The sequence below is a fragment of the Gastrolobium bilobum genome, unplaced genomic scaffold (assembly GCF_033153095.1).
Source record: "Gastrolobium bilobum isolate Gb01-03AN ecotype WA unplaced genomic scaffold, APGP_CSIRO_Gbil_v1 utg11607, whole genome shotgun sequence".
Classification (NCBI taxonomy): Eukaryota; Viridiplantae; Streptophyta; class Magnoliopsida; order Fabales; family Fabaceae; genus Gastrolobium; species Gastrolobium bilobum.
Window position 1 is genome coordinate 441,851 of NW_026898683.1, and position 17,924 is coordinate 459,774.

At 35.4% G+C, this 17,924-nt stretch overlaps 2 protein-coding genes across 2 annotated transcripts; one reads left to right on the forward strand and one right to left on the reverse strand.

Annotated features, from left to right (window-relative positions):
• Positions 1-1,866: 1,866 nt before the first annotated feature.
• LOC133318300 (myb-related protein 2-like) lies at positions 1,867-3,543 on the reverse strand. The gene is made up of 7 exons (XM_061520291.1): positions 3,362-3,543; positions 3,192-3,268; positions 3,011-3,068; positions 2,838-2,928; positions 2,660-2,729; positions 2,024-2,564; positions 1,867-1,955 (listed from the first exon to the last, which is right to left on the reverse strand). The coding sequence occupies exons 1-7, from the start codon at positions 3,495-3,497 to the stop codon at positions 1,867-1,869; spliced, it is 1,062 nt and encodes a 353-aa protein (XP_061376275.1). The 5' UTR covers positions 3,498-3,543.
• Positions 3,544-13,796: 10,253 nt separating this feature from the next.
• On the forward strand, positions 13,797-17,618 carry LOC133318314 (uncharacterized). Its single transcript, XM_061520306.1, has 6 exons — positions 13,797-13,883; positions 13,982-14,032; positions 14,227-14,278; positions 15,724-15,782; positions 17,021-17,066; positions 17,491-17,618. Exons 1-6 carry the CDS (start codon positions 13,797-13,799, stop codon positions 17,616-17,618), a joined length of 423 nt encoding a protein of 140 aa, XP_061376290.1.
• Positions 17,619-17,924: the final 306 nt, after the last annotated feature.

The following is a 17,924-nucleotide window of genomic DNA, read 5'->3' on the forward strand; positions in this document are numbered from 1 at the left end:
AAAACCACCATGTAGTTAGGTTTCCTTTCAAAATACCACCTTATACTTACAACTTAAACAATTCAGCGCACTAAACTTTGACATTGAAATAATTAAACATATTTATCATTTTTAAGACGAAAATACCCATAGTCTCACCTCATCTGCCATGTCGTTAATTGCAAGTTTTTGAAATGCAATTTCTGAATAACTTCAAAGCACATAAATTCCAATACGATTAAAGAACAAAGCACTTGTGAAAGGAATGATTAAATCATCACAGGAAAAGATTTAAGTTAACAACAAATAAATAAATAAATAAAATAAAACAAAGAAACGAAAAATCAAAAATTACCAGGAGATGACGATGAAGGTTGAGAGTGAGGCGAAGAAGAAAAGTTGTAGGCCTCAGCCATTTGAATATATAGTCTGTTATTATTCAAGTCTATGATGGCACAGTGGTAAGGGGTGGTGGCTGGTGGTGACAAGACATGGCTGGCAACATATTGGTTTGTGGGGTGGTGGTGAAGACAAGGTTATTTTCATCTTAAGTTTACAAAATATGTTTAATTGCTATAAATTTATAGTTTAAGTGGGTTAATTGTTAGAATTGGAAGTGTAAGGTGGGTTTTTGAAAAAAACACTTAGTTAAAGGTGGTTTGATGTAATTTAGCCTAAAATATTTAATGAAATGAGTGTTATTTGTTTTTTTTCTTTCAAAAATTAAAAGTCAAAACAAAAATAGAAATAAGTAAAGGGAGGGGTTATATTTACAACCCAAATAGTTTATAAATTCTTACAATCATATCTTAACCGTTGATTTCTGTCAATCAACGGTTGTTATTTATTTGAATTAATAATTAATTAATAAATTTAATTTGCGAAAATCTTAACCGTTGATTGACGGAAATCAACGGTTAAGATATGGTTGTAAGAAATTGTAAATGAAAATAGATTGTAAATATAACTTTCCTCATAAGTAAAATATATTTTTTAAATTTGATTCTAAAAACTAAAAAACAGTTATAATTTCTAGAATTATTTTTACAAAACAAGCATTATCAAATAGATTTTTTTTCTAAAAATTAAAAAAATATTTTTAAAAACAAAATTTAAACTAGCCCTAGGTTTCTTAAATTTGATTTTATTTTTTAAATGAACGATTGATTTTAGAGGAAGGTTGTACTTACAATCTATTTTCGTTTACAACATTTTGCAACTATATCTTAACCGTTGATTTCTGCCAACCAACGATCATTATTTTTGCAAATCAAACTCATTAATTAATTATTAATTCGTAATAAATGATAATCGTTGATTTCTACTTATCAATAATAATTATTTTCGCAAATCAAACGGTTGTTTGATATTGACGCAGTATTCCACTATTCCTACATGGTTTAAAACTTTTTATAATAAACTTTAGAACACTAGATTGAAACTATTTTAAACTTTCATTAAGATTAATTAGAACATGAGGGTTAAAAACTCAGCATATATGCGATATTATGATGTACATACAATTCGTTTGAATAACAATAAGAAGTTGTACCCAAAAATAAATAAAATAAGAAGCATTTTGTACTCAAGTCTTAACTAACTCATATTACAAATATAATTAGCATGCATGCTTATAAATTGTTTTATTGACCAGACCAAGAAAGGAGATCAGAACAAGGCAAGGTAAGTTCTAAGGATCAAGGTAAGTTCGATGGAACCATGGCGCTTGACGTTCTTGAACCAAACAGTAAAAAAAAGTTAAGCTTGTTGGTTGAAAGAAAGAGCAATTGATCATGTAGTAATAACAAATAATAACACACTGTTCCTACTTCCTACAATCCTCCACTTATGGTAAATCAAATTTTGCTAAATCAAATGTTAAGCTTCTCAGTTCCAACTGAATCTATTCAAGTCCAGTTGTTTACAACTTGTTGCAGCTTCATTATCTCCATGGGTGTTTAAGTCCAATCTTGATGCTGCAAAGTAAGGAGGCAACCTATAATCTTTTTCATCCACTGGTTTCATTGTGTTTCTATCAAGATACATGTTGCTGTCATTTTCTGTTTCTCTTTCAAGTCCAATATGGTCATAGATAAGTTGCTGGGACTGTTTTCTACAGCATAGCTTCTTCTTTCTTCATTCTTGCCTAATGGGGTAAGAAAGGTGTTCTTTTTCACTTCATCACACCATTTGAGTTCAAAGTTCTGAGGGTTGGGAGCTTCTATAGTTGCTTCTTTTCGTTCCATGAATGCATTTCCATTGAAGTGTCTTAAGCCCATATTTTGAATCCCTTGTTCCTTTTGTGATCTGTCACATGATGTGAGGCAACTGTCCACTGAGCAGTCATTTGGCTGGTTTGTTTGTGTTTGCTGAAGACAAAATCCTTGTAATTCCTTCAGTTCTGAAAATGCTGAATTCAGGCACTGAGAGGATACTTTGGACACAAGTTTTGAGAGTTGAACTTTAGCAGCTTCTAGTCCTACCATTCCCAAATTTTGTCTTCCAAGGGTCTCTTGAGCTTTCTCCAACACAGACTGCAGGTATTTTCCTTGAGCCTCTATCAGAAGCTGCAAGTGTCTCTGTACCTGGAAGTGTTCACAATGATTTTGTTAGAATTTAAGAAAGAAACTTGGAGTCAAAAAGCCAAAAGCTGCATGCATAGCAAGTTGCTAAGACTCACCTCAAGTTGTTCATTGAGCCTTCTTTGCACCTCAATCTGCATTTGCAGTGCCTCACTTATATGTAAATCTCTGGGACAAAGGAATTGAATGTTAGTATTAAATCTTTAAGCGATAGAAAGTTCATATCAAATAAGATTACATGAAGCATGTTAAAAAAGTTCTCTTTTTTTTTCTTACTTGCTAGCCTGCGGTCCAAGGCTTAATTTGTTCATGTGAGTTCCATTGGTTTCGAAAAATCTCTCTCCAGATGCTGCACCTGAATTTGTTGCTGGTAAGATAAGTTTGTTCTTCAAAAACAGCTTACTGGTACATAAGTAGATAGGAAGAAATGAAAAAGATTGTTCTCTTACTGATTTTGTGTGTCATGTTGTTGCTTTGTGCATGCAGATTCTTGCTCAATCTGTATTTCTGGTGACGAAAAGAGAAGGATCAGTAATTGCACCATACAAGTTAAGGTGCAAAAATGATAGGCATAAAATGAATGGAATCTTATAATTAAAGGGTTGTAATACAGATCAGTAATGATTTTACCTGAAGATGGCTCTTTAGATGATATAAGGTAAGCCCTGGAATCCTCATGAGTTTCATTACCGTTTTTGGAGTTGCCTCTGCAATAAAAACATTGTACTTTGCATTAGTGAATTCAAATTCTATGTTCCTCAAGATATTGTGATGATCCACAAGCGGATGTGTATACTCACTGTCAGCTCCACCTAGCTGATTGACCACTTCTATAAACCTGGAATGAAGATCTGTTGTCCATTTTAATCTAGGCTTTGCATCAGTTGAAAGCACAAGTCCAGAATCACCAGACCCATTTTCTGTTTGAAGGAACATATGCTTCTCAGAGGGGATTGGAATTCTAGAAGAAGAATGAATGTTTTTTCCTTAATGATGGTACATCCCACCTACAATAGCCACGTATAAACAAACACCTTAACATATAAAAACTAACAACTTATTCCCCAATGCTAAAGACTAGTTGTGTATTTACCTGATGAAAGGTGAAACTAGATAATGCTTTATTTTCAAGTATTACTACAGGCCCTGATGCTAACAAATAAGAGAACTTCTGAATACTTGTTACGCTTGTCTTGTTTCTCCTCTACACACTTCACTTTAGCGGAAAGCAAGCTGAAGTTGGTATTTATATCTGAGAACTGGAGGGGAGCTTGTAATCCAATGGAATCATTGATAAAACCAATAGAAAACCAACTTAATCCTTGTGTGCGGTGACATGAAGAATAGATATTATTCCTTCCTACATTTGTTCACTTGTGGGCCCAGTTTTCTACTTCCTCTTTCCAATTTCCAGAATTGATCCTTTAAATTTGAACCCAATATGCATTCTTATTTGTTTGCCAGGTAAAAGTGAGAATCATATTCCCAAATTTGAAAGAGTATATTTTTTCTGACTTGTTTATGGGGAATCTGATATCCCTCTTGTCTTGGAATAGCCAAAGCTCATCCTTTATCTTTGTTCTAGAGGAAGATTCTCATAAATTAAGTCTAAATCTTTTTCTTCTACACCTTGATCTTGGTGTCATTTTACAAGTCCTTAATGTACATAGTTCTTTAGCAGCATGATAAAATGGGTTTTGGCTGAATGATATCTATGGTAAAGTTTGCAGACAAAGACATGAAGGAACGTCTTAATTGTTTGTATATAGAGGACTTAGAAGAAGGATTCCATTGACTAGAGCACCATGACATGCAATAGAAGGTTTAAAAAAAAAATTATGGGAAGATGTTTCCCATGGGACTGTTTGGAGGTAAGGAATAGAATAAGAATACATTCTGATTTGTCTCCTTCATTAAGTTTGGCACTTATTCAGCCCACAACTTTTAAAATAGAAGGAAGGTGGACTCTTTAACTTTTCATTCTTTCTTTGACACTTAAACGCAGGCCACATCCTCTGGAATCATAAGGAGGAAGGACCTAATAAAAAGGGAAAGCCAGAGTTGTACTTGCTTTTATACTTGCATTCCGTTAAATACAGTACTACAGCATAGGACCACTTCCCTTACCCTTGACTTGTACCATGGTTAATGTATTGGATTCTTGTGTATGAATTATTAAATTGTCATTTCTTATGTAACCAGCCTTTTAATTTTTTGTACACTTGTTCTTATCCATGGAGAACTTTCACTAAATGGCATATACCATGCTAAACCACTGTGAAAGCAATTAAGAAATGTATTAAAATCTGATTCAGTTTTAATTAAAGCCATTCTTCCACAGGTAATGCATGTGTCAACTGCATGCAAATCTGCATTATTCAATTGGAGAGATGTTAAGTTAATACATTGTACTGTTATAGTAAGTGGTGTAGTACAGGATGATTAAAATTCTACGAATGACATTTAAATGATTAACAGCTAATGCAGAATAAATTAGAGTATATGTAACTCATAAACATCAACTTGCCATTAGACATAGATAAAAGTAGAAAGCTATTTACAAACCGCATATGATGTGTTGATATCCATTCATGGTGCTAAAGAGATCAGTAACATAAACATTTTATAGACAACTTGTTAACTGTCAAAATACTAGAGGTATTCATTATAATCCTTGTGTCAACTACACAAAGGAGATTTCATTTATATATTAAACCAAATAAGAAATATAAAGACATATACACAATGTGGGACTTCTATGATACTATTTACAACAACACTCCCCCTCAAGCTGGAGCATATAGATCGTATGCACCAAGCTTGTTACATATCTGATCTATCCTAGGTCCTCTCAAAGACTTAGTGAATACATAAGCTAATTGATCATTTGAGTTGACAAAACGAGTGACTATATCTCCTGAGAGAACCTTTTCTCTAAGGAAATCCCAATCTATCTCAATGTGCTTAGTCCTTTCATGAAACACTGGATTTGAAGCAATATGCAAAGCAGCTTGATTATCACAAATGAGAGATGTTGGGCCAGTGTCTCCAAACTTGAGTTCCTCCAGTAGTTGTTTTAACCAGATGAGTTCATAGGTAGCTGTGGCCATGGAGCGATATTCTGCTTCAGCACTTGATCTAGCAACTAAACTTTGTTTCTTACTTCTCCAGGAAATCAAGTTATCTCCAACGAATACACAATACCAGAGGTGGATTTTCTATCAATGGGAGAACCTGCCCAATCAGCATCTCAGTATCCCACAACTCTGGTATGACCTTTGTTTTCATAGAGAAGACCTTTGCCAGGAGCAGTCTTGATGTACTTGAGGATACGTATTACTACATTCCAGTGATCTTCACAAGGAGAATTCAAGAACTGACTTACTACACTGACTGCAAAGGAAATGTCTGGTCGAGTAACTGTGAGATAGTTCAGTTTCCCAACCAATCTTCTATACCTTTATGGATCTGAAAATAGCTCCCCCTGATTTGGCAAAAGCTTGACATTTGGATCCATAGGAGTATCAACGGGCTTAGCATTCAACAGAGTTGTCTCCTCAAGAATATCCATAGCATATTTTCTCTGTGACAATACAATGCCATCTTTGGATTGGACCATTTCTATCCCTAAGAAATATCGGAGTCTTCCAAGGTCCTTTGTTTGAAAATGATGGCAGAGATGTTGTTTTATCTGGGTTATACCATGATTATCATTACCTGTAATGACAATATCATCAACATATACCACCAAATAAATAGAACCTGAATCAGAGTGTCTATAAAAGACTGAGTGATCAGCTTCACTCCGAGTCATGCCAAACTGCTGTACAACAGTGCTAAACCTTCCAAACCAAGCCCGGGGAGACTGCTTGAGACCAAACAAGGATTTACGGAGACGAAAAACTAGGTTAGACTCCCCCTGAGCAACAAGCCCAGGAGGTTTCTCCGTATAAACCTCTTCCCGCAGATCACCATGGAGGAAAGCATTCTTTATGTCCAGCTGATACATAGGCCAGTGACGAATGACTGCCATAGTAATAAAGAGGCGAACAGAATTCATTTTCGCCACGGGAGAAAACGTGTCTCCATAGTCGAGACCAAATACCTGAGTGTAACCTTTAGCCACCAATCAGACATGGAGACGGTTCACCTGACCATCAAGACCAACTTTGACCGAGGGGGGGAACAGGGGCAGGGACATCTAAAGAAGAAGGTGGTGAAGAGATATATTGAACTGAAACAGGGGGTAAAGGTAGCTGAGTAGCAACAGAGTCACTGGAAAGGAGGAGGAGTCAAAGAATGGGATAAACTCAAAGAAAGTAACATCCGCCGAGTCAAAGTAACGACGAAGACTGGGGGAGTGACAACGATAACCCTTTTGTGAGCGAGGGTAACCCAGGAAAATACATTTATGTGACTTAGCAGATAACTTGTCAAGACCAGGACTGAGATTATGGGCAAAACAAGTAGAACCAAAGACGTGAGGAGTGAGTGGGTACAAAGGTTGATGGGGAAACAACACAGAATGTGGTACCTAGTTATTAAGTACGGAGGAAGGCATGCGATTAATGAGATAACAAGCTGTGAGGGCAGCATCGCCCCAATACTGGAAGGGGATATGACCATGCAACAAAAGTGTCTGAGTAGTTTCAATGAGGTGACGGTTCTTGCGTTCAGCAACCCCATTTTGTTGAGGGGTGTGTGAACATGATGTCTGGTGAAGGATGCCGTGAGATGCAAAGAAGGTTTGAAGTTGATGAGACAAATATTCACGAGCATTATCACTTCGAAAAATGCAAATCGAAACACCAAATTAAGTAAGGATTTCATTAAAGAACTTGTTAAAGATGGAAAACAATTCAGACCGATTTTTCATTAAAAATAACCAAGTACATCGAGAATAATCATCAATAAAAGTTACAAAATATATGTACCCCATAGTGAAAACGGTACGACTAGGACCCCAAATATCTGAATGAACTAAAGCAAAAGGAGACGAAGACCGACGACTGACACAATCGGGAAACAAACTACGAGTGTGCTTCCCTAACTAACATGACTTACAAGACAAACTAGATAAATTTGAGAAACTTAAGACCATCTTCTGGAGCTTAGCAAGACTCATATGACCCAACTGAGCGTGGATAGTAAGCGGAGAATCCACAACAGAGCACACTGGGACAAAAGTTGAAAGCTGATAAAAGTCGTTGGACTCAGATCCGACGCCAAGTGTCCTCTTCGAGCTCCGATCCTGCAAAATGACAGACTCTTTAGTGAAGGAAATAATACAGTCAAGGGATTGAGTCACGCGACTAATGGAAATAAGGTTGAAAGGAGAATTAGGAACATAAAGCACATTATTAATGAGGATAGAAGGAAAAAGGAGAACAGTGTCAATCCCTTGGGACTGAACTTGTGACCCATTAGCCATAGTGATATTGGGTAGGGGACCAGACATATAGAGAGAGGTGAATAAAGACTTATTACCAGAAATATGGACAAATGCACCAGAATCGAGAATCCATGGACCAAGAGAGGGCAAGTGAGAAAAACCAGCAAAGGAATTACCAGTGTGTGCACCAGAGGCAGTGGTACCAACATGACATTTCTCTTCATACCAGTGCAAGAAGTCAGTTAGAATAGACGGAGGTGGTTGTGGTCCAGCAATCAAAGCAGAGTCCGAGGCAGGAGCAACACTCTGAGTAAAATTATCGGAGCGAGGAGGACGACCGTGAAGATCCCAACAACGATCAATAGTATGGCCCGACTTGTTGCAATGAGTGCAGAGAAAGCGTTCCTTAGAGGGTTTTCGTCCAGGTGCATAACCCTTGGAAACAAGTGCAGAAGGATCAATTGAAGAGGGAGCAGATACTGCAGGCTCCATAGCAGACTTAGGTGGAATTCGAAGCAACGTAGACCAAACAGAGTCCAGGGATGGAACAGTAGTAGAGCCTAAGATCTGATCCTGGTTGACAGAGTACTCCGGGGGCAAGCCATAAAGAGCCATGAGCATGAAGAATTTGCTGTGTTGCTCAAGTTCCTTAGCAGGGTCTGTAGCAGGCGGCAAAAGTTCATTGAAATCATGAAGGAGACCCTGAACTTTTCCCAAATAAGCAGACATAGAGACATCAAAGTGTTGAGCAGCAATAACAGTTATCAAATTTTGACAAACACCGTAGAGTCGCTGAGTGTCATTGGTATAAAGTGACTTGGCCTGACGCCAAACAAACTCACAAGTGACGTGAGCAAGGAAGATCTGCTTCAATGACGGGTGGATGGTAGACTTGATGATGCTACATAACTGAGCATCAACCTTTTTCCATCGAGGGCGTTCATCTACCGGGATGGACTCAGCCTTAGTAATGAGATGGTCAGCATAATCCTGTCCATCAAGCCAAAGTCGGAGTCAGCAGCCCAAGAATCATAATTGGAGCCATTCAACTTGTCGACGTGCAGCGGAACATTAACATAATTAGTAAAAACAGGTGCGTCATTCTATTGAGAACCCTTGGATGCATCGCGGGGTGACGAATCAGCTATAGGTCACCTGAAACAAAGATGAACAGTAATGGAAGCAAAGAGACACGCGTGAATAGTAAACAACAAGGGAACAAACGTTGTGGTAATCCGTAACGAAGTCAAAACCACAAAGTGAGGACAGATCCAAGTGCGCAAGGAGAAGACGAGGTGAACCGTGGTGGTCCGACGGCAAGCCTTAGCGTCACGCGCCGCTGCAAGAAGACGGGCTGCAGCTGCTGTCTCACGTGCGTGAAAGCGCGTGGATGAGAATCTGCAGGTGGGTCTTGGACAGAGAGGACCGCATCTTCGTGGCGATCATAACGGTGGGTGGTTCGCCAGAAAAGTCGTCGGAGACGGCGGTCAGGCGGACGGTGGTCAACGGTGGTTCCTGACAGTGACAGTGATCAGATAGGTCCTTAGACAATATATGGAAGCCGAAAACTGACAGATATGACTGTTTTCAGAAAAAAGAAAAAAAATTACTCAGCGGACAATGGTCCACCGGAAAAACGCGAATTCGGATTCCTCTTGTTAGGCTCTAGATACCATGTTAACTGTCAAAATACAAGAGGTATTCATTGTAATCCTTGTGTCAACTACACGAAGGAGATTTCATTTATATATTAAACCAAATAAGAAATATAAACACATATACACAATGTGGGACTTCTATGACACTATTTACAACAACACAACTTATACAAACCATAAAACTAAATAGATCAAGGATTCCTTGAATAGTATCTTCACATCACTTCTCCTTGTTCTTGTTCTTGTTCTTGTTCTTGATTCTGATTTTTGAGATTTTTTATTTTTAGATATTTCAATCGGCTTATCGTTTCGTGACTAGTCTGATTCGGGGCGGGTCCTAGGATTAAGACTTTAAACCCCTCCCAAAAACGGTACTGGGAATGATCGAACACATGCTCTCACCCCCACTTGCTCAGGTCCTGACGCCAACTGAGCTACCATCATTTGGTATATATTTTTGAGAATATTTAATGTAGCCAGGAGAATCTGTGAGAGACTTTGGACAAAGTTAAAGCTGAGTTCCTAACTAGTAACTAGTTTTCTTGCATGTGGATTGGAATAATTTGAGCAAGAGGATTGATCTGGTGCTTTTCCCTTTGATATCGAATTTGCTCCTTAGATGGACTTCATATAACCACTCGTCAAGAGCATTGATTTGGAAGTTGTTATCTTGGGCACTACTAGAAGTCCTTCAATATTTTGAAATTCATCAGAAAAAATCAATTAAATAAACAAAGACACGTTTATAACTCTTAATGTAGGATTTGGATCCTCTCATGTTTAAAAATGGTCATGTGGTCATGTTATTTAATCACAACTACTAATTAATGATGAGATAAGAGAGAAAAATGTATATGATTTTTAAATAAGTGATTGTGATCAAACAACATGATTACACGACATCTTTTAAACATGAGAGGATCCAAATCCCTTTAAGTAACTTAAGAGGTCTAGCTTTTTTCACTGTATAGAATGTATTCCATCGCTAAAATATAGGAGGTCTTTAATATTTCCCCCCCAAGTGACATTAAAAAGAACATAAGAACAAAAACGAGGATATTAATGGAATAGAATAAAGAGGACTAACCTTTATGTTCATCTTTTCGTATAGCTTCTATCTACCAATTGGCAAGTCCTAGTTTTGCATTGCCTGTTTAATTTTATATCATTGTTGCATATGCAATTAGAGGTTCTGTCAGGTGGTGACAATGACGACCGAGTGTTTTTTATGTAATCAGAATTAACCATACATGGAAAAACTTGTTGCTATAACTTTTAAGTCATTTTTTTTAAGCTCAAACCCTGCTTTGATTCTGTTTTTTAGACAATCACAGAAAGTTATAAAGCCTTAAAAACAAAAACCAAATGTAGAATAAGTTTTTAATTTTTTTTTGGTTAGTTTTATTATATCATGCTCATTCTTCTAAAGAAATGTCCTTCCCATATTGGTAGTCATCTTTACTTGATGCTGCGAAACTGCCCTTATTACTTTTAAGTCTTTCGCATCTTTAAAAGGTTGTGTGTTTGTGAAGAACAAAGGATTACTTCTCTCTTTCTAGGAGTATCCAATTGGCTTTACCCTCCAATATGGTGGATGTCCCACCTGCCACACGGGACATAAATTTTTGTTCTTTCATTTTTATATTTTTACAATTACATGTTGCATTAACATAAGATGGATTCATTTGTGAGTGCAAGAAGAAACTTTGAAATGAGAAGCACATTACAATGAGAATCAACTTGTAGACTTAGTGGTCAATCATGAGCAAAACCATTTATTGAGTTTTGATTTGGTTGAGCACACATGATGACATTGGTTGAAGTGAAAAGCGAGAAATGACCACAGAATGCTATTCCTCACGGGGAAAAGGATAAAGAAAAATAAAGTAGGGAAAAGGAAAGTTTAAAAGATTCTTTGGAATGAGAATACGCGAATCTTAACTCAGATATTAAAGCTCATACATCATATTCTCAAGTAAAGAATTTAGGTATTCTTCTCTTAAAGCCACAAAAAATGGATTCTCACTTCCTCACCAATCTTTTTTTTTTTTTTAAAGTTTCCCAATGCTAATTATTAATTAAGGTGAGTTGGCTCTCTCATATTTTTGTAAGTTTCAATTTTTTTAGATGGCTACGAGACTAATCCGAAATACGAAACGAGTTAGGGATGAAGATATTTAAACCTTTCCCAAAAATAATACGTAAGGATCGAACCGAAAGCCTCTCCGTTCCTCAGCTATCATTTTACTTATTGTAATCAAATGCTTTTCAGCATTCATCATCACTATCAAGTCCTAAATAGTATAGCTACATCGATTATTGGAATTGCTATGTTTAGATGTTGTTTATTTTTTTAATAAGATTTGGGGTTCCCTTCAACTCTTATTCCACCTGGGAAGTTACCTGGCTCATACTGGTTGACATTTGTATAGTTCCCCTAACTGATTGGGGTTTAGTTGTCCCCACTTATATGATGCTAGTGCCTTTTTCACTTTTTTCCCTTCACACTTTATTTTCTGATGGGAATATCTAACTATTAAATTCTGTTGATCAGCTTTATAAGCAAATTATATTTAGTTTGATCATCGAATTCTATTCTTATCTATTGAACGTTACTATCTGTCATAATAATATATGAATATGTTAAATCTGATTTGATAACTAATTTAATAGACACTAATTGTTGTGTCTTAATAAGGGTAGAATGTGATTCTACATGAAATGATAATTTTTTAGTGCCAACCAGTGGCAGTCCTAGACCAATTCATGGGTAACTAAATATGAAGATATTTAAGATGGTTTACAAAATATTTTGCATATCTCAAATGGAATATTGAAATGGTCCATGTGTCTGCTATTAAAATTAATATACTCATAAATTCATAATATAATATGTCAGTTAGTTTCTTAATTTTAATCGTTGATCTTATTTATATTTAACAATTTTGATTTTTTAGATATTTGAGGTAAGATTTTTTATTTTTACACAACCTGCCTTAATATAATTTATGAATTTGGTATTTATCCTCATAAATTTATGTTCTTTTGAGTGAGAGAATGGAATACACAATGAAAATCACGGAGGAGAAATTGAGTGATTTTTTTAATTTAAATTTAAATAAAAATAATAATTTTAACTAAAATAACTATTCTTTTAAAGGATAAATATTTTTTCCATAATTTATTAATGTAATTATTTTTCAGAAATATGTGAAGACTAAACATTTTTGACAATCCACTCAAAACATAGACAAACCCAGTCCAACTTAAATAAATTGGGGGGTACATGTACTGGTGCAGTATCTATAAACACAGACGGTGTGGCCGAGTTGACTCGAAAATTGGTAAAATGATTATATAACCAATTCAGGTGAAATGGCGGATCAACAAAATATTGGAATTGATGTGAATCGGTGTAACTCCGTAGATTTTGGTGAAAATAGGTGATCCAGTCCGACCCGATTCATAAAAAAAAAAATTAAAAGAAATAAATGATATCATTTTTTTTAATTCACAAATGATTTGTTTTCTTTTGAAATATTTAAGTGATTTGTTACTTATTAACTTACATAGATAAGTATCTATAACATTATTATATTAGTTAAGCATTATGCAAAGAATTTTGGTTTAATTTAAAATTAGAGATATCGTTTAGATAACATGAGCACCAATATCACAAGTATTATATATTTGTTTGATTCTTGGTGGGATAATAATATGTGATATATATTTTTTTATATTAAAATATTTCAAATTGATATTATTATTTTTTACAAATATTTGAGTATATTTATAAAATTTTTAATATAGATTATAGATTTGTATATATTTACCGAAATGCAGTTGAATTAGTGACTCAATATCTTGGCCGAGTAAATAATGGGGTAGGATTTACTAACATTTAGCTTGTGCATAATTATAGTACTCATTTGGAGAAAAAAATTTATTCTTTTAAAGAATATAACTTTATTTTTAAATCAAAAATATAACTTTATATTATTTTAGATATTAACCGTTGATTTTTATACACGATGAAGATTTATTAATTAGATAATATTAAAAAAATAAGTTTTAACATTCATTTGATCCCTTTCTAGAATGAGAAATCTTCAATTCGAGGACCTAGAATACACTAGAATCTAGAGCAAGTGGTTCTAGACTAGCTGTGGTTTTCAGCACGGAGAGATGGAAGGGTCGAAACTCAGTAACGATAGCAGTAGTCGGAAAAACATTCAATGCCATCACTGTGCAGGACCCCTTTCCAAGGACATGGTATTTTCTTAACTTTTACTTCTCTCCCTTTCTTTCTTTCTTTCTTTCTTTTCAAACTTCTTCTGCTTTTGTTTTTTAACATTCACCATTTTCTCCAGGAAACCAGTCATTGGACCGTTTCACCTCTCATCAGGGATAACTTTTCTATGGTAAATTCTTTCCACCCTCTTCATTTTATTATTGAAATAATTTTTCCCATTTCGATGTTTTATTTCCAAAAAAAAAAAAAAGGTTCAATACAGGATCCAGTCTTGTAATCTTCCATAAATTTATTTTGTTTATATATATATATGGGTGTGCAAAATTTTACATCTTTCTTCGTGGGGTTCTGAATACTGTGCAGATTGGTTCTGCCGTTGGTGGCATAACAAGTGCATTTTATGGATTCAACTATGGTTTGTATTATTGTTCCTTAATGTTGATTTCTTTTTTAATTGAATTTTTTCATTTTTGCGTGCATAATTTTTTGCTTGCTATGAAACTCTAAAGGGGTGATTCATAATGATCAGTTGTATCCTGTTATTTGCAAATAGGAACACCTTGCATGTATAATGCTTTGCCCATCCTTATCTGTTTGCATTACTACTAAGATGCATTGCGTTTGTCATTGAGTTGGGGTATATATGTTAGAATTTGTGTCTAAAATTCCATGGGTTATGAATAAGAAGTGGTTTAGAAGAAAAGGAAAAAGGGAAGATGAAAGAATGTGTGTGGGTTATAAACTAAGAAATCCCATATTGGACAACTAGTAAGAGTTGGAAAAGTTTATAAGCTCCCACCTCACACTCCTAGATTGGCCCTTGGGGCACTACATATTTTGTAGAGGAGAGAGGACTTAGGTGGATCTTGGTCCACCACACACGCGCTGCTGCCGCCGGCCGTCCGGCTCTGTCGGTCAGTCACCCGTGTGTGTGAGATTTAAATAAATTTTTATTAAATTATTTTTGTCCAAAATATCCGTTGCTTCCATCCAACTTTTTCAAACTGAAACGTTACTCCCCGCCAAATTTTTGAACCGTCAGTCATGACAATTCGTTGGCAGCGGTTCATCTTGTCCATTTAATGTCTATATATAGACATTGAACCTTTCAGAAAATTATCCGAATTTTTTCTATCCTTATTCTGCCGAATTTTTTGTAAGTTATCCAAATGAATCCATACACATAGTGCATATTGCCTTAGGCTTAGGAAAAATGTAGTTCTCTCTGGCATTCAGTTGTATTCGTTGGGGCTCCAGATTGTCAGTGTAGTCACCCTCTGGAGACGTACATCCGTTCTATCCTGGGAGACAATTGTTCATCAAACCTTCGGTATCATTGTGAGGGAACAGATTGTCTTAAGGAGACAACTTCGGTTAGGCTCAGATGCTTCCATTTTCTGCATACTTATTTATGATTCGTACATACTTCCTGTGAGTCTGTTCTTTTTCTTTTTATTGCACTTTGTTTTTACAATTAATTAGTATATCTGGTTCCATACACGGGTTCAAATCTTTCAGTGATTTTATATATCACCCATTGTCTTCAACAATATATACGGGGGTTGTGAACATGTTGAATGAGAATGTATAAGTTTGGTTGTTTTGTAAATTTTAATTTGCAGAAATATTTTATCTTTTAAACTGAAAGCTTTAATTTTTAATGTAAAAAAACTATATATTAATTTTAAACATGCACTCTGTAAACTTGTAGGTTTGCTTATTTTCTTACATTATTACATTATTACACTTAATATTCCAATCCATCTTTGGCACTTAACCTCAAGTTCATGAAGCCTATATGTTTTCACATATGGAATTTCTATAGTCTATTCAGAAGCAATTCTTTGTTCTTTGATGCAGTTATGCCGGTTGTCCGGAGATTGGTAAAAGGAACCATGTGGTTGCATTTTTTCATTGGTGTAAGTTAATTAGTGTCTTTTATTTCTATTGTTTTAGTTTTCATTCTTTCATTTTTGCAGTGTTCATTCATGGTTTTTCCTCATATTTAATGCTTTGGAAAAGTAAATCTTTGACTCCTGAACTCTTAGATTAAGCATCCTAAACAACTCATAATTTTCTCTTGTTTGACTTAAGAGCATCACATTATGTTCTTAAAAACATTACCAATTTATGATGTTGGACAAATAATTTCTTTTAATAAGAATTCATGGAGATATTCTTAACTAAGAGTCTATACTTCTTTCTTGTTTTCCTCCAAAGCAATGGCAAAATGATTTGGCAACTTAATGTAAATTCGTAAGTGTACAAAAGAAAATCATTTCGCCGGCTCCTATAATAGTTCTTGTAAGGTATTGAAACCATTCTTGCATATCTATGATATCACGAGACAGTTAACAGGTACCATGTAACCTTTCCTATGGTGTTAAAGGAACAACCCCTCTGTCCTATACACCTTTGCTTCCTGCTCTGATGTAGAGTCATTTTGCCACTTTAAATAGAAGTAAACTGACTTATATCATTCTATAATCTGCAAGAGAATCATAAATAGAGCTTAAAAGAGAAGAACTTATTGTGAGTATTAGTTCATACCTGCATGATGACTACATGCATAGTTCTTTGATGACTTAATCTTGGATGAGATAGATTTTACATTTTCGTTTGACAATAGTGCAAATGGTGATTTTTGGAAAGGGGTTGAGGGAGGGTTAGGCTTTTGTTACATTCTTGAAGCAGTGTTTCTAAAAGTTGTTTTTACCCACTCGCTTTGAACTTTTTCATTGAGGAGATTTTAGTTACATTTTCCAAAACTGCTAAACATGATGCCTGCACGTCTTGGATCATCATTGTCGTTTCCATTTTGGATCAGTCTTGTTTTAAGGCATACATTATTGCTTGTTTTCCCAGTCCAATCTCCATGCTTTTCTATTACCTGTGAATTCAGCTATTGCTAAAAGTATCATTTTGCTGAACCCATTTCTTATTGGTTTAATTGTGTAATTTGTGCCATTTAGGTTGCAGTCGTTGTATATTTTGCGGTTCTTTTGGAATGGAGTTTCATAGGTGTTGCAGCATAGAGAGCTTTTACTCATAAATTTTACATCTGAAATACTCCCAGTCCCAAGACCATACTATATGTCTTCTTAATTCAGTTAAAACTTGTTACCATCATACTGACATAAATTCTCTGCAAATTCAGGCACCACCCGTGATAGTATTCTCTTCAGCCTGTGCAGGACTGGCTGGTGAGTGTCTGATTATGTTGTTTTACTTTGCTTGTATGTTTTGTATGTTCTTTTTATTTTTGGTTTACGGTTGAGCTATGCTTAACATTGTAGAAAAAGTTTCACAGAAAAACGCACAAGATGATAAGAATTTGTTGTGTTCAAAAGTGAAAAAATCTTTTTTGGCCAAGTGTGTCTGATTATGTTTTCTATATCTTTGAAGTGCCAGCCTTTCTATTAGTGCTATTGAATATTCTTGATTGGCACTGTAGAGTTTTTATGGCTGCTTATATAGAAGAATAAGCTTTCTATTTATCATGTTACCATATGACAATTCAAGTCACCCAAGGCTTCATTATAGGGAAAATAAGATGATGTTCGTCTCATAGTTATGTGGATTTACCTTGTTGCTGAGTTGATGAGAGTTTTGTTGACACAACTGCAGGTGGGGTTGTTCCTGCTGTAGCACAACTTGTTTCCTCATCTTACCACGCAGCAACTTCATCTCCTACCTTACCTCCACCATCGAAGGATGATGAGATTCCGAAGTCAAGAACTTCCTCCACTATCTAATATATAAATTACATACATGTATGATATAATGGCTTTCATTCATGCTGTGTGCTGAGAGTTTTGTTTTTCTTGTGTAAACACTGCTCTTCATCTCTGCTTTGTAATTTCATCTGCCATGAAACTGGTGCTTTGTAATTTCATCTGCCATGAAACTGGTTCTTGAGATCATTAGAGAGGCATAAGAAATCCAGTTTGCTAGTTACCTGTTACTTTCCTTGTGCAATCGGCCCGGAATTTTTTATTTTTATTTTTTCTAATTTTTATTTGCATGCATTACATTCTTGTTTGTTGGATGGAGAAAATAAC